Source organism: Zosterops lateralis (assembly GCF_965231275.1).
Source record: "Zosterops lateralis genome assembly, chromosome: 22".
NCBI classification, from domain to species: Eukaryota; Metazoa; Chordata; class Aves; order Passeriformes; family Zosteropidae; genus Zosterops; species Zosterops lateralis.
In genome coordinates, this window is record NC_139782.1 from 2406074 (window position 1) to 2430425 (window position 24352).

The window sequence follows — 24352 nt, forward strand, 5'->3', positions numbered from 1 at the left end:
CTCCAGCAGTTTCATTCTTTCTCACTAACCTGAGACCCTGAACATGCACCTTTGTGATCCCATCTCCTCCCCAAATTTCCTGTGTCTGAGCCCCTCTGCATTTTGTTTCCCTGGCTCTCTGACATTTATGACCTATCTCTTTGTTCTGCTCTGGAGAAATCCCCGTGTTGTGGAACTCATCTGGACAATTTCCCTGTGCTGCAGCAACCACAGGGCTGCTCACAGCTCCTGTTGTGTCCAGGAGCATTCCCACTGGCAGGGGACAGGTGATGGGTTCAGCACTGCCACTGCAGGACTGATTTCCCATGGGACATTTTCCTGAAGCTCAAATCATAGATCATAAATAGACAGATAGATAGATAGATAGATAGATAGATAGATAGATAGACAGATAAATAGATACATAGACACATACACACATGCATACATTGAGACATAGGCAGAGATTTATTGAGATAAATCTGCATCATCATAAGTCAAACATACACAACTACCCACAACCATAATTTGCTTCCACAGTCCCATTCCTGGTGATTTCTGTTAAGAGTTTTTCTGGAGCACACCTGCCTTAGGAACTTAAGAACCCCTCTAAATTCAACATGCAGAATGACACATCTGACTGATTACCTGTCTCCCATTTAACTCTTGCATCTGCACTTTTGAACCTCTGATCTGCAAATCCCTACTTATGTGGGGTCCACAGAAAGTAACTCATCAACCTGGAGCCTGTTATCAGTACAGTTAAGTTGCTTTAGAAGGGTCTGCATTGCCACAGGAAAATTTTTCAGACTCAGCAAACCAAAGCAGGTTGAAAACCACTGACCAGAGGTTTTGGGATCCTAGGGAATGTCTAAGATTATTTGGAGGCTCTGCACTTCCAGAGCTGAAATGTTAATAAGAAACTACTGACAATAGCTGGGATGAACACTGCTATATTGACATGAGAAGGAAGCACAGACCATAGAAAAAAAAAAAAAAAAAGTCAGTGTTTGACAGGTGGGATAATAAATCGTGATTTTATAAACAATGCAAAATGCAGTGGTTGCATTGCTATATACAGTCCTCCAGGTAAACTGAGCCACTGTGTTTCCTTTATTTCAATTAGCTGCAAGTAATTTGCTGAGATATTCAGGGTAATGTGTAACTGAGAGGTTCTGAGGGCTGTTCCCAGCCTACGGCTACAGAACCTGACACCTCTAAGCAATGTGGAACATTTTTAGCCTCTGCTGGAGGCAAAAACTGAAAGTTAGACAGCACTACCCTAATTCCTCCCCAAATTGCTGGGATGGTTTCTGCCAGGTCCTTGCCCCACAGCCACACAGCCTGGGTGGGAGCTGGAGTAGTGAGGCTGCCTGAACACCCTGGGGGAGGTTGCTGCAAGGGGAGGCTGTGCTACACCTCCTCCCAGCCTTCACCACCAACCCAGGCAAACGAGCAGATCATGTTGGTGTGGAAAATCCATCCTGTTGTCTCTGACCACAGAGTGACTTTGGTCAGATGGGAGAGCAGGGGCTGCCTTCCTGCACGGGCATTAGGCAGCTTTTGTGTCTGGTCTTCTGCACACCTCCACAGAGCCATAAAACTCTGCCTTTCTTCCCTGCCATGGACATTTCAAGCTTCACTGATTAGGTTTGCATTGTATGTAGCTATTAAAGCCAAACATTTACAGTCCTTCCAGTTTTGCAGGATAATTTCAGAAGCAACAGCCCCAAATAAGTCCTTTTCTGTAGTTGAATAACCTGATTTGTACAAATATTTTAGCAAAAAAATCTGGGCTATTCTGATTTCTATGTGGCTTCCCTCCCTTCCTAAGAATAATTGCACCAAATCCTCCAAGACACAAGATAAACACAGTGGTTTCACTTTATTATAACAAACGACAGATTTTTCAACGCTGCCTCACCAGGTCTCTCATTCGTCTTTGTCTCCAAAAGGTTTTGTTTTCATCATTTTACCACCACATTTACGTAGAAATGCACTGGACAGCTGAAGGGATTTCACTGTCTCTTACGTTTCCTGTTCTGCTGTTTAATTAGTCATTTCTGAAAAGAAAGTTACTTAAAATAAGAGATTTCCCGCTACAAGAGGAGATTAAACAGATGAGCCCCAGACAGCCCAGTGCTTCTGCAGGAGCTTCATTCTTGATGTGTTTCAGGAGAAACAAGGACGTGGTTCAGGAATCAGGTTCAATTATCAATTGGATTTCAGCACAGCAGCAGGCTCACACTTGGTATAAATGCAGCAACCTCTCCCTTGGGGATTTCCCAAAGCCCAGCTCTGCTTCTTCCTCCCAGCCAGGACAGGATTCCCTACCCACACACCTTCAGCTGACTCCAGCATGAAGAAGTTGTACAGCCAACACTTTGCTCCACATGCATCTTTCATGAAAGGAACCGACCTCCCAAAGATGCTGCTCATACCTCAGGCCCCCATTTCCTCCACTTGGTGGATGCAGACTGAGCCAATGGAAGAGATGGTTCAACAGAAACACTTCAAGACCTCTTGAAGATGGGTGTGGAGGGAGAATGCTGTCCCCACTTAAAACATTCCCCAGTCAGGGCAGGGAAAGGCACCTTGATGTCCTCCAAACACACCCAGGCTCTGCTGGAAGGCCAATGTCTTGTCATTTATCTGATAGCCAAAGACAGGACAAGCTCTGTCCTTATTAATACTCCACATGGCTTTCAATGGGCTTGGCCAATGCAACTCTACATCCTCTTTGCCAAATTAAAGAGGAGGGATTTACACATGGAGAAGCAGAAACCTTGGATGAGAAGCAGCAGAAGAGTTTGCCCCTGGACTTCTCCACTGGCCCAGACAAGGTCATTTGTCTCTGTTGGCCTTTGTCATGGGACAAAGCTTGGAAGTTCTTTCCAGGCACAGTTTTTCTTGTTTCCAGATATTTAGAAGATTTTTCTCCATCAGTATTTTATTCACTACCAGTAGACCAAATAATCCAAATCAACACCTGTCTTTTCCTTGATTTTCTCCTGTTCTTTCACACCTCTGGTTTGTATCCTCAAAAGGCCATGTCTGTGTGACAAAACAAAGCAGGCAAGGGAATGGTGGCACTGAGGGTGAAATGGCATGGAGGGAACATACAGCAAAGCCTAAAACAAACCAGCCTAAAACAAACCAGCCTAAAACAAACCAGCCTTACCAATCCTATGGCTTGGGACAAGACCTCCCTTGCTCTTTGCCCAGGCACTGCCTGCAAGGTACACGTTGGCTGGGCCAAAATCACAGCAGCAAGAGCACCAACAGGTTGAGTGGTGCAAGGAGAGAGGTGGGGAAGACACAGTGCCATGACCCCCTTGGTCACACACAGGAAGACAGACATGGACATCACTTAGGCTGAGCACCTTGGCAATGGCACCACCTGGGGTGGTTGTAGGTCTCATCACTCTGGGGAAATGTCATTGCAGCCTTCCAGTACCTACAGGGGCTTATAAAAAAAGAGGAAGAATAACCTTTTAACACAAGCAGATAGTGACATGACAAGGGGGAACAGTTTAAAACTAAAAGAGAGGAGACTAGTTTAGATATTAGGAAGAAATTCTTTACTAAGAGGGTGGTGAAGCCTGGAACTGATTGTCCAGAGAAGCTGTGGCTGCTCCATCCCTGGAAGTGTTCAAGGCCAGGTTGGATGGGGCTTGGAACAACCTGGGATAGTGGAAGGTGTCTCTGCCCATGGCACGGGGTGGAATGAGATGATCTTTAAAGTCCTTTCCAACCAAAACCAGTCTGGGATTCCATCATCTGCAACATCTGCTGAGTGTGAAGATAAGCTGAAAACAACTCCACAAGTCATGAATAGTCTGAGGTGTTCACCCCTGCCCTGTCCTCTCCTGACCATCCCCAGCCTGGAAGAGCCTCTGCAGCCCTGGTGGCCTCCATCCCTCCCTCCATCCTGCTCAGCTGAGTGTGGCTCTCCCAGCTCCCACGGCAGGGGATGAAGTCTCAGTGCTCCTAAATGCCTGGAGGTATAATGAGCACTGCAGAGGAGTGAATCAGGGTGTTATGTATCCAACCAGCCTGAAATCTCATTTTCTCCCTGGGCAGAATGAGTAGGGCAAAGGTTGCAGTCGTGAGCTGTCACTGCCAGGCATGGCCACTTGTCCAGCACCTGGATCAAGACTGGTTTCAGCAGTGCTGCACACTGCCTGGTGTGGATGGCACCACCTGAGTGGGGAAATTGGTTGAAATATATTTTAAATGCCAGCATCTGTGAATTGTGGAAGAGTGGATAACAATCTCCTCTGTAAATAGCACAAGCCAGGGGACAATTCACCCACAGATCTGTCAAAAAGGATCTATCTGAGCAGCAGAAAAGATGGCTCTCTCTGCATTGGTGTGGTTTGAAGGCATTCACAATATCTGGGGATGCTCTTAACTTCCCTCATGGACAGCACCCACAAGTTCACCATAGCCATTCATTTTTCCTAGAGGAATTTTGATGGTGTGTTCAGAGACAACATCCAAAAGAAAAGTCCTTAAATTTCAAGCCACTCTGTGTTTTTTTCAGTGCCCTATTTGACAATAAAAGGGGAGGAGTGAATCTTACCAGCCTCAGTGCCAGATTTCAGATGATGCCTCTGAAGATTTGTTAGAACTGAACACCTGCTTCTGAAGACTCATACAAATAAATGTCCATTCCCAAGCTGGCTCTGGAATATATATGGGGCTAAAGACATTTCCCTGCAGCTAAAACAAGTCTGGTCTAGATGTTCCAGTGGCCCTTGTGATGTGTTGAGATGCCCAGGTGAGGATGGGTTACAGCAACTGCTCACTCCCTGATTGTAATGAACTGGACACAGTTCTTTTGTCAGAGTAATTTTCATGTTTGCAAAGCTGCTTTTGTTTGTGAACTGCAGTCCTACACAGTCCCTGCTCTGACCAGGCATCAGTGCCACTCAGAAATGTTTGGGTAGTTTGAAATAAATTTCATCAGAAAAACCACAGGTTTCTGTAAAGGAGTACAACTGTCCTGTATGTTCTGGCATGGAGGCTCCCAGAACAGCTTCTCCTTTCTCCTGGACAGGATTAATACAGGTACTGTTGCTGAAGTGTCCAATAGTTATGTTCCATTAAATCCAAACCAGAATTTATTTCTATTCAGAGCCAATTCCCACAGCCCCAAATTCATCCATGAGTTCTCCTTTCCTTTTTCTTACAGCTCTTCTCCCCATCCCATGGTGGGGACTATCCTCTAGATTATAGAGTACCCTACCTTCAGTCCCATTTGGTAAGTCCACGGGGCATCAGAAACCTGAAAAGAACCTGTAAAATATCTCTCACAACCTCCATGACTGATAGCACCAGTCAGATCCAAAAACTGAGGAGGAGTGCTACCTGCCTGCACTTACTCTTCAGTGTAGTTTGTATTTACATCACTTATATCCAGAGCCTGGCTACAATTCTGCATGGGCTTTTGCAAGCTTTGTTGCTTTCACATTGATCTCTGAGCTGAAAACCCCTTCCTGTTACCACTGCTGGCCCTTTTCCTTGCCTGCAATATGGTGATGGTAATTTCCCTTTTAATAAAGACACACCTGGGCCAGCCCATGAAACACTCCTGGGGTGCATTTCATTCCTCTTTCCATCCACGGAAATATTTACACATCAAAGGGATACACTCCTTATCTAATGGGAGTTAGACGTTCATTAAAGCAACACAGAGTCAGTAACAAAGAGCCACGCCTTGCAGCCTGGGGTGGTCAGCACTGAGCTCCAGCCCACACTGGGGGTGACAAGGGGCTCCATCACCAGCTGCTGTCCTCAGAGGGGTGCACAGGAGGGGACCCTGCTGGCCAAGGGGCTCTGCAGCAATGCACAGGCCAGGAGACCTGCTGTGTCCCTTAAACATTCCCCTGGATCTGGGCTTTCCTCTCTTCCAGATCAGCTGGGCTTTAGGTTTTTAAAGCAGCCTGGCACCTTCTGAATCAGAGGCCAGTTGAACCCAGCTTCCAGCAGGCTGGAGGGAATGACTGAGCAGTGTTTCATGGGCACCTTTGAAAAGACCCAGGGACCCCACCCTGCAGTGAGTGCCCATTTCCAGACTCTGTCCTCTGTTCACACTCATCACCTCCTCCACCCCAGAGACTGTAAAATAAACACCCTCCTGCCCTGCTGCAGGGTTATCATCTCCACAGGCAGCTCACACTGCACTTCCTATCGGGGTGACTTACTCCAGATGTGTTTGCATCTGCCTCCCCTCTGGCATGGGGGTACCACTCATCACTCCATGGACACTCTAGTCCCTGCTGTGGATGTGATCCCACGCTGTAACTGCTGCAGCGGCCTGGCATTCACATCCTCCTGCTGGTTAAATCAGGATGGTCCCCTCTGCTCCACCTGCTACAATGGAAACAGGGCTTGAAGCTGCTGCAGAAGTAGGTGGGTGTGATCCACAACTCCTCACCCAGGCCAAAAGAAGTCTCAAGAGGCCTTCCAGCTCATGTCAAGCCCCCACTGCACCATCCTGCCACCACAGCTGCCCCAAAAAAGGCCACAGGGCACCCTGAGCCTGCCCACAGCCCTGCCAGCCCTGGCTCCAGGAGCATTTCAGGAGTGCTCTGTGATGTCCATGCCAGGCAGGACCCCAGGGTCCATGCCCACCCTTCTGGCTTCTGCCGAACTCTCTGGTGTTTCTCCTTGAAGGGGAATAACACATGAGAGGCCCAAAAGTGAGACATTCCCATGGGCCCACATGGCTCTTGCCAGGCAGCCACAGCCCTCTAACCTCTCATTCCCCTGAGTCTCTCAATTTAGTTCTTGCCTTCCTGACAAGTTCACTCAACACCCTGAGCAATTAGAAGCCAGAAGGCATCAGCTTTGTCTCAAATGATGAGCCAGATTAATCAGCTCCAGTTGCAGTGAATTACCCAGACAGGGCTCACAGCAACAACCTCCAATTCAGCAGGAAAGCAGCAGCATCCCGGGATAATCTGCAAGGATGTGAAAGCCAGATGAATGACTAGGTGAGGGTGGGCTGCTGCCTGTCAGGAGCTGGAATATAAGTCAAAGCACTTTGAAATTAAATCCTCACTTTGACAGGGAACTAATGCGGGGATTTTAAAGGAGGTGTAATAAAGTTGGACAGGCATATGTGCAGCTCCGTGCTTTGAATAAGTGTGCCCCAGCTACAGGAAAGCAGAGTTGAGAAGACAAAGGGAATTTTGAATAGCTCCAAACCAGCTTGGCAAGATTTTAGAGATGGTAGCAAGAGGTTTTAGTAATGGACCTAAGTAACAACATTGTCAGGAGGAGATTTGGTGCACAGTTGTGGCTGCCTGGGAGCTTGGATTTCACACCAAGCAGGCGGCTCACGTTGCTCCTGGCTTTAAATTAAATCATTTGTGCCCATATGGGTATAGAGAGGCATGGTGGGGCAGAGATAGGGGTCCCCAGCACATCTCTTGGCCTCAGGGTGGGTAAGCCGTGCTGTCGGGAGCTCCTGGGGTTTCCCAAGAGTTGACTTTTCCAGAGGTGAATTGAAGCCTTGATATCTGGTCAAGCATCCCCCTCCACCTGCACACTCCAGAGCTGCCCTCAGCCGCTGTGCCGGCACCGCTCCCCGGGGCAGCCCGTGCCGAGATGCCAAGGGCGGTTTGCAAATTCGTCCCTGTTCAGCTCCAAACGCTGCTCTCCTGACAGAACCGCCAGAGATACCCCCAGACAGAGCCCGCCCAGACCCCTCTCTCTCCTTAGCTGCGAATTTTCAAACGCACTTTGGCATTTCCAGCGAATCCTCAGGAACGGGACTCCGGGAAATCACTCCCGGTCAGGCGGCGCTTGTTGAGGGAGGGAGCGCCAGGACATCCCGGGGCTCTGCTTCTTCACGGGCACCGGAAAATCACCCCAAAATCACCCAGTGCGGACCCCCCGCCCCTCCCCTCTGCGGGGCTCCCCCGGAGGCGCCGCTCGGTGGGCGCAGCGCGGGGCGGGGGCGCCGCCGGATCCCCCTCCGCCCTCCGCAGAAACTCCCACCGCCCTCCCGCCGCCGGAGTCCCCGCTGCCCTCCCGGGCCCTCCCCGCCCCGCCCCGGGGGTGTCCCCGGCAGCGGGTCCCGCCCAGGGAGCGGCGGGGCCGGCTCTGCCCCCGCCCCCGGCCCGCCCCCGGCCCCGCTGCTCCATCCCGGGCCGGGCCGGGCGCGCTGACAGTCGGGCTGAGCGGCGGCGGCGGGAGCGGAGCATCCAGCGGGCAGCGCCCGCCGCTCCTGCCCGCGCCCACCTGCGGCTGCGGCTGCCCGGGGCGCGGGGCGGGGAGGGGGCGCTGCCGCCGCCCGCCCGGCTCGCTCTCACCCCGCCTGCCCTCCAGGATGAGCCCGGAGTATTCTCTGCGCTCCTTGCTGCTCATCATCCTGGCCACCTTCTCGGCCAACGCCAGCAACTGGCTGTGAGTAGCCGCGGGGCGAGGGGGGGACGCGGGGGCGCCGCCACTTGTTGTTCTCCCCCGGGGGCGCGGGGCAGGTGCGGCGGGGCCGGGCGGACCCCCGGGCTGAGATCCTGCCCTGCCCTGCCCTGCCCTGCCCTGCCCGGGGCCGTGTCCCGCTGTCCCCTGGCCGCCGTGCCGGGGGGTCCAGCCCCGAGCCGCGGGCAGGGGATGCCGCTGTCCCCAGCGCTCGGTGCCCGTGTGTTGCCGCGCCCGGTGGGGTTGGTTATTTAGCCCCTGTCCCATTTATTTATTTATTGGCCGTGAGTTGTTGAGTCCGGCTCGCCCCGGGCCGGCGGGCGGGGGTCGGGCACGGCTCGGAGCGGGGCCGGGCGTTGGCGGATGCCCCGGCGGGGACAGCGCTCCGGGGGGGTTTGGCGGGGCCGGGGCGGCCCGAGGTGCCGGGCCCGGGATCTGCGGCCGGCGGGGCCGCCCAGCCTCACCCCGGGCCGGAGCAGGACGGGTGTCGGGGCTGCCGCACGCCGCGGAGGAGCCCGATGACATCGGGAACCCGCTGAACAAACACTGAAATAATGTGTAAGGTAAACAGGGGCGGAAATCGTTCTGGAAAATTCCTACGTGTTTGCCAAGGCGGTGGGACTGCTTTCTGAAGAGGACACCCCCCCTTTCCCCTTCCCCGGGTCAGGGGGATGGAGCACCACAGCACTTTCCCACCTAACTTTGAACCAAGGCGTCGGTTCTTCCCTATCAATGTGGTTCGGTGGGAGATGGAGCTGCCCCCGCTCCCCGCGTTCCCACTGACCGGAGGAGCTCATGAGTTCCCGAGCACGGACCCGGCACAGAGCCTGGGCCGCCTCCACCTCACCTTCACCCGTGTCTGTACCAGGGGCAGGTACAGCACACGGGATAAGGAGTTTCACAGCTGAAAGATCCCGAGTGCCGCGTACCTTTCCCAGCGCTCAGGTGGACACACATCCCCCGCGGGAGGAGTTCTCCCTCCATCCCAACGCAGCTCCTGCCTTTAGGCTTGGACTCTCTGGAGGCTGTGGGTGGTTTTTGGAGGATGCTCCCCAATGCCTGGGGAAATGCCGGGTCAGCAGCGCTCCCCGAGTGTCCTGCCCTGGGGAAAGGTGCCTGCCTGGGATGCGTTAGTGCTTCTCCCCTCCTCCTTTGCCAGATGGAGCCACCGGCGTGCCACACGTTCTGCAGCAACTGGTGGGTGGATCATGGCAGCTCTCAAGGTGGTCTTTAAAGCTGTCATGATTCCGGTGAAGGTATATTGGGAACTGTGGGAGTGTTTTTCCCTGCAGGAAGAAAACTCCTGCTGGGGAAAGCTCTGCGAGCTGAGGGCAGCCCTGTGAGCTGAGGGCAGCCCTGTGAGCTGAGGGCAGGTCTGCGAGCTGAGGGCAGGTCTGCGAGCTGAGGGCAGGTCTGCGAGCTGAGGGCAGGTCTGCGAGCTGAGGGCAGGTCTGCGAGATGAGGGCAGGTCTGCGAGATGAGGGCAGGTCTGTGAGATGAGGGCAGGTCTGTGCACAGGAGCAGCTCGGGCTGCCCCGGGACGGGCACGGCGGGAATTGGGGATTTCAGGAGCGAGCTCAGCAAAGCTGCCCCGCAGGGATGCGCAGAGCTGGGACTCCCTTGGCTCCCCGGCGCCGCACGGCCAGGCTTTGGGAGAGGAGGCGGAGGGGGATGCTCCGCTCAGGGCTCTGTGCAGCCGCCCGTGCGGGCAGAGCCGGGTGGGCGCGGGGGGCTCATTCCTGCCAACAGGGGAGGAAAAGCAGATACATTTCAGTGCCTTTCAAAGGAAGGGGGTCAGCTTTTTTTTGATGTTTCAAATGTATCGTGATAAAAGGCTCGTCCCCCGCTCAGTGCTTTTTATTCTTTGCCTTTAGGATTAAGACAATTCCCGTTGTTTATCTTCTCACATCAGAAACAAAGGCTGCCGGAGGCAATAAACAGAGTTAGAAGGATCCCAGGAATTATCAGATATTCGAGGAATGAGTGTGCCTCGTATGTCTTCACGTGTGTGGGCTCGGCATGCCCGGCGTTATCCCGGCCCGTGCCCGGCACAGGGGCCGCTCCAGCCCCGCCGGGCACAGCCAGAGCTCTGCTCTGCTCTGCTCACACAGAGGTGTGTGCTCGGAATGGCAGCGCGGGGTGAAGTTTGCTTTTCCAGAAACCTGCTGGATTAGTGATTAAGCTCGGTTGTGAGCCTTTTTTTTTTTTTTTTTTTTTTTTTTTCCCTTCCTCTCCCCCTAAAGCTCTAAAGCTTCTCTCGACCTGTACAGACTCGCTTTGGAGAGGTGCCGCTCGCAGAGCTGGAGCTGAGGGTTCTGTAAGCCTGGCTTTGTGGGGAGAGAGAGAGCTCCTTTGGGCCCTGCAGGGGGGTCTGAGGAGCTGCCCCATCCCCTGTAAAAAGGAGGCGATGTAGGGATCTCTCAAAGGGATCACTCTGCCGCAGTGGCTGGAAGGGATTCGCCAGATCTGTCCATTAAACACGCCAAGGTACCTTTGTCCCTGGTTAGGCAGCAAACCTCAGGTGTTTTTTCTCAGCGTCGTGAGTTTGGGGAGTTGCTGCTTGGTTTGTTGCCTGTCCAGAAAGCCTCTGTTCTCCAAATCTGAAGAGATGCTCTGTTCCCACTCCTTGTGAAAGCCTCAGGCTTGCTCTTCCTTCTGCCTTTGGAGGCGCAGATTTGCCTCCTCCCTCTTCAGGCAGAGGTTTGTAAATTAAATAAAGGGCTGTAGATAGAGCCTTTTACATCTTCTTGTCTGTCCACAGGAAGGTCCCTCTGGCTTCTGCTTTATCTCTGAAGGGGTCCAGAGCTGTGCTTTACACAGGGGAAGCAGAGGAGTTACTTTTCAAAGCAACTTGCACTTTACAGACTCTTGAACCCACACGTGCAGTGATGTGGTTGAATTTGGAAGCAAAGCCTCCTCTGCTCCAAACCCATCCTGATGCTGAGGGTGTTTCACAGAGACTTCAGGCCAAAGAAGCATCATTCCACAGCTGGGACAGGAGTGCCAGGCTCTGGGTTCAGTCCAGTTGTTTAGTTAGTTATTAATTTATTTACCTATTTTGGAGAGAAGGAAGTCCACATGAAGAAGTGCACTAGAAAATGTGCAAAGTGGGTTGTGGATTTAATTATCCACTAAATGCATGAGGCACTGGGGCCCACTGCCTTGCTCTTTAGCTGTTCAGAGGGTTTGAATGATGAGAGAACAGAAACAGAATACATCAGATACAACAGGGTAAGGTCCTTTAGGGGTGAGACTCCTGGTTTTCAAACTATCTGGGAATCATCACAGCCTCTTTCCATTTTCTTGCAGCTAAAACTGTCTCTGGAGGAGGCTCTCCATATGGACTTGCTTGGTCTGAGATGTGGTTATGCCATTTTAGAGCAGGGTGTACCACCAGCAGCTCTGTCTACCCATTCTTTACAGGGATTTAAAATTTCCGTCTGGGCGTGGGGTTGGCTTAAAGGGCCAGGAGCACAGATGGGCTCTTAAAATCTTAAAAAAAACAAAATTAATTTGAATGCTCTGGGAAAGCTTGAAGACATTGTGAGGGTCCAAACAAGCCTGGCTAAGCAGCTGCTCTCTAACCACTTTTGAGGGCTGGTGAGGAAGGGATAAAAGGAGTTTAGATTTCCCTGGCCTCATTTCATCTGAACATCACAGGGTGCTTTGCAAACACGGGGACCCAATTCTCTGTGCCCATCTCTGCCAGCTCAGGAGTGGGGATGTTGCAAGAGCAGCTGGAACACTCGTGTTGTTTGGGTCATTATGCAATGCAGAGGATTTGAGAGGAAGCCTGCCTGGAGTCCTGCATTTGCATCATTCTGGTTTTAAACCAGGCTTAATTCTTTTCAGTGAGTCTCCACAGCTTTGGTAGTGGGGAGAGATCACTTCACCTGGAGCTGGGCATAGTTTAATTTTGCACAAGATGCTTTGCATCATTGCAATGCTCCCCTCTTCCTCTTGGTGAGGAACCCATGCAGCATTTTCCCTCCAGACGCTGTGCTGCCATGGCGCAGATTTGGCAGGTGCAGCTGGCTCTGACACAGAGCTGTTCCTGCCAAGCTCTGTTCCCCTCTCTGTGCTCCTGGGTTTTGCTGTGAGGACAGTGCCAGGAAGGTTCCCCAGTCACATCTGTTCCAGCAGCCAGGGTGGTAGATTTCACCATTTGGATTTGATGAGCAATTTCCTTACTTCGAGAGATGCTGTGGTCTGGACGAGTGGCTCTCCACTTCTGGGATGCTCAGGGCTCCTTTTCACTGATCTGGGGATCCTGTCAGATCCACAAGGTTGGTGCATGAGCCCATGGAATTCCCATGGCTGTGAGGTGGGAAGTTGAAACTGCTGGAAATATATTTTAATTTTAACTTATTTGGAGGTCTTTCCACTTCTGAAAATACCAGCTAATTTTAGCTCAATGATGAAAATGGACTGGTTGTGGGTTGTACCCTGCAGGTTGCACCCAATGGTCCTGGCACTGGACTTCCAAACAAGTTTGGCTTGTTTCTGAGCGGTGGTTCTGTTGGCAGACGCCCTTCAGGGCTGTGTTTGAAGGGTGTAGGAGGGCCCCATGCTCTCCAGCTCCTCACTGGTGATGGGCATTTCTGTCCTTTCCTCAGAAAGCCTCAAGTAAAATTACACCCATGTCTTTCACAGCAGAGCCTAACTCTAGGGAGGATGGACAGGAGGGAGATAAAACCACTCTGCACACCAGGCTGTGAAGAACTGGATAAAAGCTCCAAATATGAGCAACAGCAAGAGGCAGGTTTCCTTTTTGCAATGGCTTGATGTGGCTCCATGAATCAGAAGTGGACTTTTGCATTGAAGCAAAAAAGTGTTTATGTTACTCTGCTCAGAGCTACTGTCTGCTTGATTAATTCATCCTTGTAGATGTAGAGAAATGCATCACAGCCACTTTCTTAAAATGACTAAATTGCTGAGCAATCCTAGAGGTTAACAGTTTCTAGGAGATTCTTCTGTATTTCCTTACAAGTTCAATGCCACTGGCTCTTACAATAGTTGGCGATTTTTTTTCTTAAAGCATGAAAGCTTTGTGAATCCACAAAACCTGCAGTTCATCCAAGGCTGCTTGAATGGTAGACTCTGCTCTGGATACTCAGGGCAGGTAACCTCTGCCTTGGCCAGCCAGGGGTGTCTGTCCCTGACACCTGTGGGTGACCCCTGGCAGCATCCTCCAGGCTCTCTGGAGCTGCTGCCATGGGCTGCTGCACTTCACAGCCAGGAACTGCCTTGCAGGATCTGCCTGGCTCAGCAGAACTGGAGCCAGTATTGTGCTTTCATGAAATTACTTGGGGAAAAGTAATTGAGTCTCTTGGCCAATGGAGAGTGGCCTGGGGTCTGTTGAAAGTTGGGTGAGATCAGACTAATCCTTTAGAAGGCTTTTTTTTTTTTTTTGCCACGTATTTGCAAATTCTGATCAAAACTTAAAACTCATCAGATTTTCTTCAACCAAGTCTAGCCTGAAGCACTGCAGGAGCTGGCCTGCACTTGCCTCCTCTTGCAACGAGGCCAAGGTGTTGTACCTGAATCCAGGAGTAGCTTCTATTGGCTTATAAAGGAGGTAAAGGAAATTCCCTATGCATTCAAAGCAAATTTCCAAAACAGATGCTTTCAGGCTCTTCCCAGCTTCCATGCTGCTCTTTCCTATTAATTACAAAGTGGAGATTTTTGCCCCCACATGCTCAGAAAGCAGAAAAGCAGCAGTGGCTCAGGACCAGCAGCTGGCCATCTCAGTGTCCCCAAAGACTTGTGATGGGGGAGGCAAACCACCCCCAGTGGCTGGGGCTTGGCTGTTTGCTGGGTGCACATGGGGTTAGACACAGGGTCCAGGGGAGGGGGGACAGGATTGGAGGTGTAGGCTCACCCCTGAGCTGAGGGATGGAGGTGTAGGCATAGCACTGCCTCCTCCTGGCTGCCTCTTTGGGTAGCTGTTAATTGGAGATGAAGAGTAGGTGTGAAAAGCAGGTTTGAGCCAAGAGATGGTGCCCTGGCTGTGACAGGAAGGACTGAGGCAGACAGCTGCATTTCTCTCCAAGAAAGAGACTAGACAGGTTCTCAGATGATGATTTGTAAATCACAGTTTACACTTAGAAAGGCAGGATGTCAAATCCCAGGAGGGGGATTCCTGGTCCCTGGGAGGGCCAAGTGTGCTACAGAGCCAGCAGCTGGACAAGGGCAACCTTGCAGGTCTCTCACAAATCCTGCCAGGAGCAGCCCAAGCTGGCAGGCTTGGGGAACCATGGATGTGGTGGGCCCTACCAGCCTGGTGCTGTTGGCACAGGGGGGCTGGCACTGAGCCCAGTGTGAGAAACCCTGGGAGCTCTCTGGCCTGCAGGAGCATCACCTGCCCTGCCAGACTGAGACATCTTTCCGTGGCTTCACTCACCTTGCTTGGCAGGAGAAGGCAACAAGGCAAAGATAAAAACACTTCTCCACATCTGCAGGATGGCTCATGGCAAGGAGCCATGACACTGGTCAGTACCTCTCCCTGCGTGGATCTGTCTGTGGAGACAGGTGCATGCAGGGGTGCATGGGAGTTTTCCATGGATTTTTCACATTATAAACAAGCCTTTAGTTCTTCCCCAGTAAAAACTTGCCTGCATGAGCAGTCACAACCCTGAGGACAGTCCCAAATCACTGCTGAGTGTCCCTGCAGCCTCAGGAGGCACAGGGATGTGCTTGCTGATCACTCCACAAGCAGGGGGGTGTTTGCTGCCTCTCAGACAGGAGCAGAGCTGAATCATCTTCACAGTTTAAGGCTTGGACAAGCCTTTTGTGGCCTTGGCCACTCAACCTTGTGGGAAGGTTGAGTATTTGCTGAGCAGGGTGAAGCTTCTGAGCCTGATTTCAGAACATCTATTGAGTGGTTTATCAGGGATGCCACTGGCCTGGGTCTGAAAGTTCTCATCTTTAGGAAAATATTCCCAAAGTGAGACAATACAAAGAATTCACATTTGAAACTTATTTATTTGAAAAAAAGAAACACCAGAGATCTCTGCTTTCCCCAAGGTATCTTCTCTTACCCACCTCAGTTGAGTATTTGCCAGTTACTGAAATTTCCACACCTTTCCATGCCAGGGAATCTTCTCCCCTCTCCTCCTGGCTCTATCTGCCAGATGCTGTGGGTCTTTAAATGTCTTCTTGTCATTTCACCAATTATTCTTCCTCATGAAAGTATTATCATAATTTTTATTTAAGCAGGGCTTTCTGACATCCCCCACCTTTCCAAAGCTCCCTGGATTTGAGATTTACTTATTTACCATCCTCCAGAGTGCTTCAGCTTCAGCTGCTTAAATTATGAGACTTCAATCCTGATCTCAATACCTCAGATGGGAAAAAAGGAAGGGCTTTCTGTCAGTTTTCTCCTAAATCTATGACTCTTAAGAGGGAATCTGTTCTGCAAGTGACTTGCCTGGATTTAAAGGCAGCAGACAAGAAATGTACAAGGCCAGGATGAAGCAAGAAGACAGAACTTGAAAAAATGGTGTGGGCAGCAGCTCTCCTCTTGAAACATTCTTTGCCCAGTCTTGGAAAAGGAAGAAAATACGCCATTGTTTGGGTTTGTTTTCCACAAGCAGGGCTGTTTTGAGGTTGCATGTGAGACTTAAATTATAATCTAGAGCTCTGCATAGCAATCGAGATGTGACGTCACGGTGGGGATCTGCACTGAGACTTTGCAGAGGGCAGGAGCTGTTTGCTGCATTCCTCTGCTGTGCCTGTCTGCCTCTCTGTGCAGGTAGACAAAGCCTTTGGCTGTGGATTCTGCCACTTCAGCCCAGGGAAACAAAGTTTGGAGCAAAGTTCTTGTTAAGGACCAGGCAAAGTGCCGGAGCCAGGTTTCCATGGGGACCGTGGGATGCTGCAGATGGGTTTGGTTCCTGACAGCCCTGGTGCTCCACAGCCCTGAGAAACATGAGGTGGAAGCATCTCTCAGTGCTGATGAGGGCAGAGCATGTTTCCCAGCTCTTACCTCACTCTTCATCTGCCCCAGAGAGGGGAAGGGGAGATGTTCCTACCTGAGTGTGGTGTGATGAGATGCCACATGAGAGCCTCAAAGCTGAGGTCCTTCAGCAAAAGTCCTTCCTGAAATGCTTGACTCAACCTCTGGATCCTGAACCAGGGATCAGGGTGGGAGCTTCCTCCCCCATTGAAAACTATGTCTTTTGGAAAGCAGTGATGCTTCTCCTGGACCAGTAACAAACTGGTAACATGATGGGGCCACAGTATTTTAGGCACAGTTGTCTCCATCTCCACAGAGGGGCTGGCAAATACAGACTGAGGAGGGGTGATAGGACACAGGGCCTGTCAAGGGGGAGAGAGGCCAGAACACTGTTCTGGATAGCTTCATCTTATTTGTCTGCCTTGCAAAACAAATTACCAGACCTGTTCTTGGGGAGCTGTACCTATCTTTGAAGCATCCTTGGCCTTTGTTTTATCACCCCAAACAGCATTAAATGTGAGTTGGGAAGGCACCTTATCAGGTGCATCTCCTTGGAAAAGCTTGAAAGGCTCTTGTCACACTTTCCTTTATGCATGCTTTGAATTTATTACTCCACATTGCCCAGAGAATCTCCAGCTGGGAAATACATTAGAAAAGGAGATGATGGCCCATCCTGAGCAGAGCTGATAATAATGTGGGTGCCGCATCTGTGTCACAGAACTCTTCTGCCAGTGTGTCTGCACTCAAAGCAGGCACTTCCTCATCTGTAGGACCAGTGTCCCAGCTTTGAAGGAGCTGCTTGCCTGGCTTGATAAATGCTGCTGGAACTTCTGGCTGAGGGGGAAGCCAAATCAGCACAAGGGGTTGGTACTGGAGGTAGATTCTGATTTTCTTGGCTTCCAGGCTCAAAGCTGGTCAATAATCCAGATTGTCTTCAGCTGAATCTTACCACTCTGCTGTGTGTCATCTTCCCCATGCCCAGACTGGAATGATGGCTGGGCCTGGGAGGAGACAGCTGTTACAGGCACTCTGTGTGTGCTCAGTATTCAACATCCTCCAGGCTCCCAGATCAGCCAAGTGCAGCAAGATGTGAGAGCAGCAGTTGTTGCACTCATGTCTGGGACTGCAGTGCAGGGTTGGGGACACCCATTGCATGGTGTGGGGGGCAGCAGAAAGGTGACAGTCCTGAGTTTGGCCACAGTGGGTTTTTTCAAGCCACCCGTGTGCTCCAGGTCCTGCCTTCTGCTAACAGGGAGGAGCAGGAAGCCTTGGGCAAAGATGATTTGCTGGTATAAAGGCTCTAACAGCACTTGGCTCAGAAACCCCAGCAGCCTGCTGCTGTCGGAGGAGCATTGCCTCCGCGATCACACACAGAGAAAACTGAATACTTTTGACATTTCGCCATGCAGACTCCCCACAGACACCGTGAGCCAAGACAGCTTTCTCCCTGGCTCCCACGGCCCCCCCAGTTGTGAGCATGAAACCAAGCTGGTGAATAATTCTGCTGATGCATAGAAGAGAAAATCCTGTTCTCTCCTCCTGGGGCAGGCTGGCAGGGTTAATGGGAGGAAGAGGCTGTGACAACTTGATTTTGTGGCTGAAGTCAGCAGATCTGGCTCCTGGGACACATGGGAACAGGCAGGGAGCAGGAGCCACTTTTGCACAGTCACTTCTCGGAGACAAGCAGAGCTTCAAAAGAAAAATCCTTAGCAGGATGTTGCAACTTGGGAGAGGGAGTTAAAAAAACATGCAAACAAAAAACCCACAAGTTCTGTAAGGCTGGGAAATGCAGAGTCAAGGAATGAAGTTTCCAAAAAGCTCAGTGCATGTGTCTCTTGGTGCAGACAAGGTAGCAGCATGAGACAGTGCTGGCAATTCTCAAGGACTTTAAAGCTCAGTGTGGTTAGTGGATGGGTGCAAGTGTGAATTACACTTGTCCCATGCAGGAGACCCTCCATGTCCACAGCAGATCAGGGCTCCACCATGACAGTGTCATCTGAAGTGGCCACCAGCAGCCACAGGAAGGAGGGAGTCTCATATACACACCTACCAACAGTCACTAATAGTTGTAGAGGATATTGGATTATCACAAAGCCTTGTTGGAAAATCTGACTGGGTCTATCTTGAGCTCCTTCTGTGATCCAGAGGTTGGGGCAAGAGGATAGAAGTGGGAAATGGGCAAGCATGTACACCAAGCCCAAAACACAACAAGGAGTGAGAGGTTGAGTTACTGGGATGTGCAGCAGGGACCATCATGCCCACACACTGGACAAGGAAATGCTGAGAGCTTTTGAGGTGCTTGCTCCCTCATTCCCTTAATAGTGACACCCAAGAGCAGCTCTGTGACTCTTTCTGCTGAGGATGGCACCTTGGAAAGCAGAACACATGGTCCCCTCCACACAGGGCCAGTCTTTTCCAGATCAGCAAAGACCTCATGGCCTTATTCACAAGCTGGGCTGGTGGAGGATATCCAGCCCTGGCAGGCTCCTGATTCTGGTTCCCTGCTTCAAACCCTGCTTTGAATCCCAAGTGACAGAAAACCTGGCAGCTCCCAGAGGCCATCCCTGCCTGCTGGGGTCTGGGGCAGCTAAAAGCAGCCTCCAGGAGGGAAGTGGTTTGGAGGGCAGTGTTTGCCGGTGATGAGCACACAGCCACGCTGTGGGAGCGCTGTGGCAGATGGAGCTGGCAGCCAAGTCCTGTCCTGCTTGTTTTGGCTGACTTCAGAGACCTCTGGCTTTTCCTAGTAGCACTTGGATATGCCGATGCTCAGGAGACCTGACCAGGCACATTCAGACAGCGCTGAAAATATCTCCCTTGCAGGCAACAGAGGCAAAGGGGAGCCAACAGCTGGACTCCCTAAGAGACAGGGACGAGGTTGCACAGGGATGGTTGTTTTGCTTGGGCTTGTTCTCCGTCAGCCAAAAATGCATCCTGCAGAGCCACTGCTGTGGTACATTTAAAGGTGACCCCAGGTGGGCAGCATGTCTCAGCTATGGAAGGGATAAGAAATTCAGTCTTGTTGCTTTCTGCAAGGCTGAACATGTGTCCCAGCTGAATATGGGCTCCCCCAGCCCTTCCCTCCTAACCTGTTGTGCTGGTGTTGTGGCAGGTACCTGGCCAAGCTGTCTTCAGTGGGGAGCATCTCCGAGGAGGAGACCTGCGAGAAGCTGAAGGGTCTGATCCAGCGGCAGGTGCAGATGTGCAAGAGGAACCTGGAGGTGATGGACTCGGTGCGACGGGGGGCCCAGCTGGCCATCGAGGAGTGCCAGTACCAGTTCCGCAACCGCCGCTGGAACTGCTCCACGCTGGACACCCTGCCTGTCTTCGGCAAGGTGGTGACACAAGGTGAGCTGCAAAGACAAGTGTCTGGGGTGGTGCTGCTGGGGGAATAGGTATAAACACAGTCTGGTGGGCTGCAGGTGGGATTTTGCCTGCTTGTTCCTGAGCTGGTGGCTGGGGAGGGTCAGGAATGCCCCATCCAGTGTTGGATCTTGGGGCTGATGGATCACTGTGCACTTCAGCAGGGCTCTGTTCACTGTGTTGGGTACAGCATATCCAGACTCCTGCTGCTCCTCAGCTCTCCTGAACCTTTTTCACACCCATTGATAAGGACATACCAAGTTTGAACAAAGGTCCCTAAAGTCACCCTGTGGTCTCATCTCTTCCTCACCAAACCCTTGAGTTCTACTCCGTAATGCCATGGGTGCATTTACTCAGTCTCTTTCTGGGCAGTGCTGCAGTGGTGGCTGCTGCAGGGTTAGCATGGGGCCACTCTTGAACAGAGCATCAATGGGGGCACCATCAGGAGGAAGGGGTGGTGCAGCCTGGCATGGGAAGAACATGTGGCAGCATCATCACCCACCACCAGCCTTCAAGGCTGGGTATGGCCAGGGCAGCCCCCAGCCCCTCTGATCCCAGCTGCACCCTGACTTCCCAGAAGCACAGAACTGTAATCAAACCAGAGCACTGGAGTGAGGATACAGAGGGGAAAACCCCTCTGCAACCCCTTAAGATCACTAAGGCATCCCCTGCCTCCTCTCAGGTGCTATCTCTAAGGCACTATCCCACCTCCCACCCCAGGACCCCTAGACCAAAGCATCCCCCTGGCTCCTTATTTGACTTTCCTCCCCTCAATGCAGGGGTGAAGATCTCTTCTTGTGAAGGTTCAGGGACTGGAAATACCAGAAATACCAGAAACTAAAAGTCGTCTCTTTTTAGGCAGCCACAGCACAAACCGACCAACATGATCCTACTATTAACCTCGATTAACTTGGAGTCGGTTCAGTCCCCACACTGGCTGGGTCCTCCCCAGCCACTGCCAGCTGGGCCACCAAAGTCTTGGATGCGACCACCAAAGTAGCTGCCCTCTGTCTGACCGGCTGATGCCTGCTCACAAGCCGTGCCCCCTCTGTACCAGGCATGGGACCACCCCAAATACCAGCCCTCCTTGCTCAGGAATGGAGGGTTTGTGTCCCCAGCCAGCCTTGAAGGATAGTGGGGATTTGTGTGTTGCTAAAGCTGATCCCTGCCCCTGCTACTCTGTGTGTTCATACCCAGGGATGTGCCCAACTTCCCAAACAAGCTTTTCTCAACCATGTGGCACCACATAGGTAGACACAAGAGCTGAGACTGCTCTGCACCCTGGACACCAGTGGGGTTATGTGAGGGGCTCTGGCAGCAGAACAGGGTTTTGCAGGATAGTTTGGGGGCATTGTGAGCTACAGGACTCTGCGAAAGAGGATGGCAAAGATCTGCAGCTGCAGGGAATGTTCCTGGATGTGAAAAACAGACAGCTATTTTGGATGCAGAACAGATTTCATGGCAGAAGGTGCCCTGCAAGCACAAGGCAAGACATTCTTCCCCATAAGCTCTGGAGAGCTCTGACCACATTGGCAGTGCAGCCTCTGTCTCTCCTATTGCCAGGACTTATCATTCACCTGCCATTCATGTTTTTAATGTTGTGGGGCAGTTCCCAGTTTCTTCACTATTGCAAGAATGGGCCCTCACTTCTGCAGAACATTTCCAGCACCCAGGGGGTCTCTGATGAGTCAGGTTCAGGCTTGGCACTAAGCAAACAGCATCCCTAGGGGTGAGGAAAATGAGGGTCCTGCATGTGCTGTCTCATCTTAGGAAGAAGTGACAAAGCCTGATAGCTCTGTATAGTGTGTTTTGCCAAGAGCTGTCTTTCAGACCAGCTTTTCAGGGGGGTTTATGTGCCACACCAGTGTTAAAAGGGAGAGCAGAAGAGACACATGTGGCAATCCAGCAAGGGCCTTTGGCCACCAAGCTGCATTTCCTTCAGAATTCCCACTTGTGCTGCCTCAGACTTTCTGCCACCTTTCCAGTTGGAGTCCTAGAAACTTAGAATTTGGGGGTTTGGTGTATAGTAATACATATGAGTCAAGATGGAGGATTTCAGATGTTGTCTTTGTCATTCTTCTTCACCTTCTTCTTCCTTGTACTTCATGGGTTTAGGTAGTTTTCTGTAATTGGGTGAAAAAGGTCTGCACTGTGGGCCTTGGGTGGTCATTATTGGGTCAAAAACATAAATAATATAGGTGTCACTATGTTATTAGGGAATTATCACTTAAATAACCTTGGAAAGAGTTAGAAGCTCTCCATTTTACTTCATTTTCCTAGCATGCCAGTTGGAGCTCACAGTACGTGAGTCTGTACATAAATAAGATTTAATAAACAACCGAGTCCGATCTCAATCCTACATTTCCCGTGTATTATCCATCCTGACTGTGGCAGAGGAGAAGAGAAGCCAAACCCAGCACACTTTCCCACCGTGGTTTGTGCCCTTGCAGGGACGAGGGAGGCAGCATTCGTCTATGCCATCTCCTCGGCAGGGGTGGCCTTCGCCGTGACCCGCGCCTGCAGCAGCGGCGAGCTGGACAAGTGTGGCTGTGACCGCACAGTGCAGGGGGGCAGCCCTCAGGGTGAGTGTCCGAATTCAAACACACTCTCTGGAGCCAGCCAGAAAGGAGGGAAAAGTTTAAAAATATAAAACTTTGGTTAGTCCGTGTGACTGCCTCAAAAAGGCACCTACCCGGGTGTATCACCCACAGGACAGAAAGTGTCTTGTCCATGTGTTCCCCAGGACCACACTCCCCAGATTCTCCTGTTCTCATGTGATGCAGACTAGTAGGCAACAGGACAAGAGGGGGGCAGGCCAGCTGGATTTTAGGAAGAGCAGGGCTGGAGAGTGCAAGCACTACAGGGTGGCAGTACCTGACTCATCTGTGCTCTCTGCCTCAGGCTTCCAGTGGTCAGGCTGCTCCGATAACATCGCCTACGGCGTGGCCTTCTCACAGTCCTTCATCGACATCCGGGAGAGGAGCAAAGGGGCCTCTTCCAACAGAGCGTTAATGAACCTCCACAACAACGAGGCGGGGAGGAAGGTAATGGCAAGGAGCAAACCCAGGCAGTTGGCACAGCTCTGTAGCATCCTAGCTGGGCTCTGCAGCCATGGCTTGAGCCATTTGGGCTTCTTTTAACCCCATACCGACCCAGCAGTGTTTTCTGCAGTGCCCTCCCAGACCCCATCCCTTTAACCCTCCCTGTTACATCCACACCACACTGACCATCCCGTCCTGTCCCTCGTATCTGTTCCTGCAGGCGATCCTGAACAACATGCGGGTGGAGTGCAAGTGCCACGGAGTGTCGGGCTCGTGCGAGTTCAAGACCTGCTGGAAGGCCATGCCCCCCTTCCGCAAAGTGGGCAACGTCCTCAAGGAGAAATTCGATGGTGCCACAGAGGTCGAACAGAGCGAGATCGGATCCACCAAAGTGCTGGTGCCCAAAAACTCCCAGTTCAAGCCACACACAGACGAGGACCTCGTCTACCTGGACTCCAGTCCTGACTTCTGTGACCATGACCTCAAGAACGGGGTGCTGGGCACCAGTGGGCGGCAGTGCAACAAGACCTCCAAGGCCATCGACGGCTGCGAGCTGATGTGCTGCGGCCGCGGCTTTCACACGGACGAAGTGGAGGTTGTGGAAAGGTGCAGCTGCAAATTCCACTGGTGCTGCTCTGTCAAGTGCAAACCCTGCCATCGGGTGGTGGAGATCCACACGTGCCGGTGATGCACAGGGGAGAGCACCAACCTGTACCCACTTTAACTGACCCTGCTTCTCCCTTACCCCACAGCCAGGACTGAGGAAGTGACCCAGATGCTGCAGGGAGAGCACAGCTCTTTACAGAGACAGAACCACAGAGAAAAACAGATTTTAAAGAAAAAAATATTTAAAGTTTAAAAAATCTGATCATTGTTGGCTTTTTTTTTATTTTGTTTTGTTGTCTGCTTTGCTGTATTTATTGCTGAAGCCAGAGCCCCTTGGTGTCCTGTGCCAGCAGACACATTTGCTTTCTGGCTGTCTGGAGACCTGTGTGATGCCAACTCCCATCAAATGGGCTCCTGCTGCTTTTGGTGCTGCAGACAAGAAGTATTTAAGGCAAGGGTAGTGCAGCATTTGGAATCTTCTGTTGCAGTTATTTTTGTTTGTTTAAAGGCACATGCTGAGCATCCTGGAGCACCACTGTCCTGGCTAAGCCTCAGGAAGAGAAGGAGCACAGCCAGGTGCATGGCAAGGGACAGGCAGGTGGTGACAGGGTGGCACTGTCCTCCAAGAGTTAAGTTCTACGTGGAGCCCAGCCAAGGTGATCAGTTTATGAGGGCAGTGTGAGACAATCCTGCACCTCCGTGTTGCGGGATGCTCGGATGCCTCCTGGGCAGTGGATGGATTTTGGAGCAGCTCCAGTGGCTGCTCTGATTTACAGAAGCTCCTCAGTGGCTGCTTAGAGCTGTTGGAGGACACGATGGTCCCACCATGCTCCCTTTCCCCCATCTCTTCTCCAGTACCTGGTTCCACTGGAGACAGTGAAGGGCAGTGATACCTGCAATCCACTGACTCTTAGTGGAGCTGGGAGCTGATGGGAGAAAAACCAAGTTGATTTCTTCTCCTCTGCCCCATAATTGC

The 24352-nt window shown here is 51.7% G+C and overlaps 1 protein-coding gene across 2 annotated transcripts; it reads left to right on the forward strand.

Moving 5' to 3' along the window:
- Positions 1-8320: 8320 nt before the first annotated feature.
- Positions 8321-23810, forward strand: WNT4 (Wnt family member 4; the record flags this gene model as incomplete). 2 transcript variants are annotated; one of them, XM_083876860.1, is made up of 5 exons in its annotated part: positions 8321-8397; positions 19479-19714; positions 22180-22311; positions 22631-22773; positions 22991-23810. In XM_083876860.1, the coding sequence occupies 5 exons, from the start codon at positions 8321-8323 to the stop codon at positions 23456-23458; spliced, it is 1056 nt and encodes a 351-aa protein (XP_083732986.1). In that variant the 3' UTR covers positions 23459-23810. The 2 variants fall into 2 exon arrangements, with proteins under 2 accessions (XP_083732986.1, XP_083732987.1); XM_083876861.1 differs by lacking the exon at positions 8321-8397 and adding an exon at positions 19280-19341.
- Between the last annotated feature and the right edge of the window lie 542 nt (positions 23811-24352).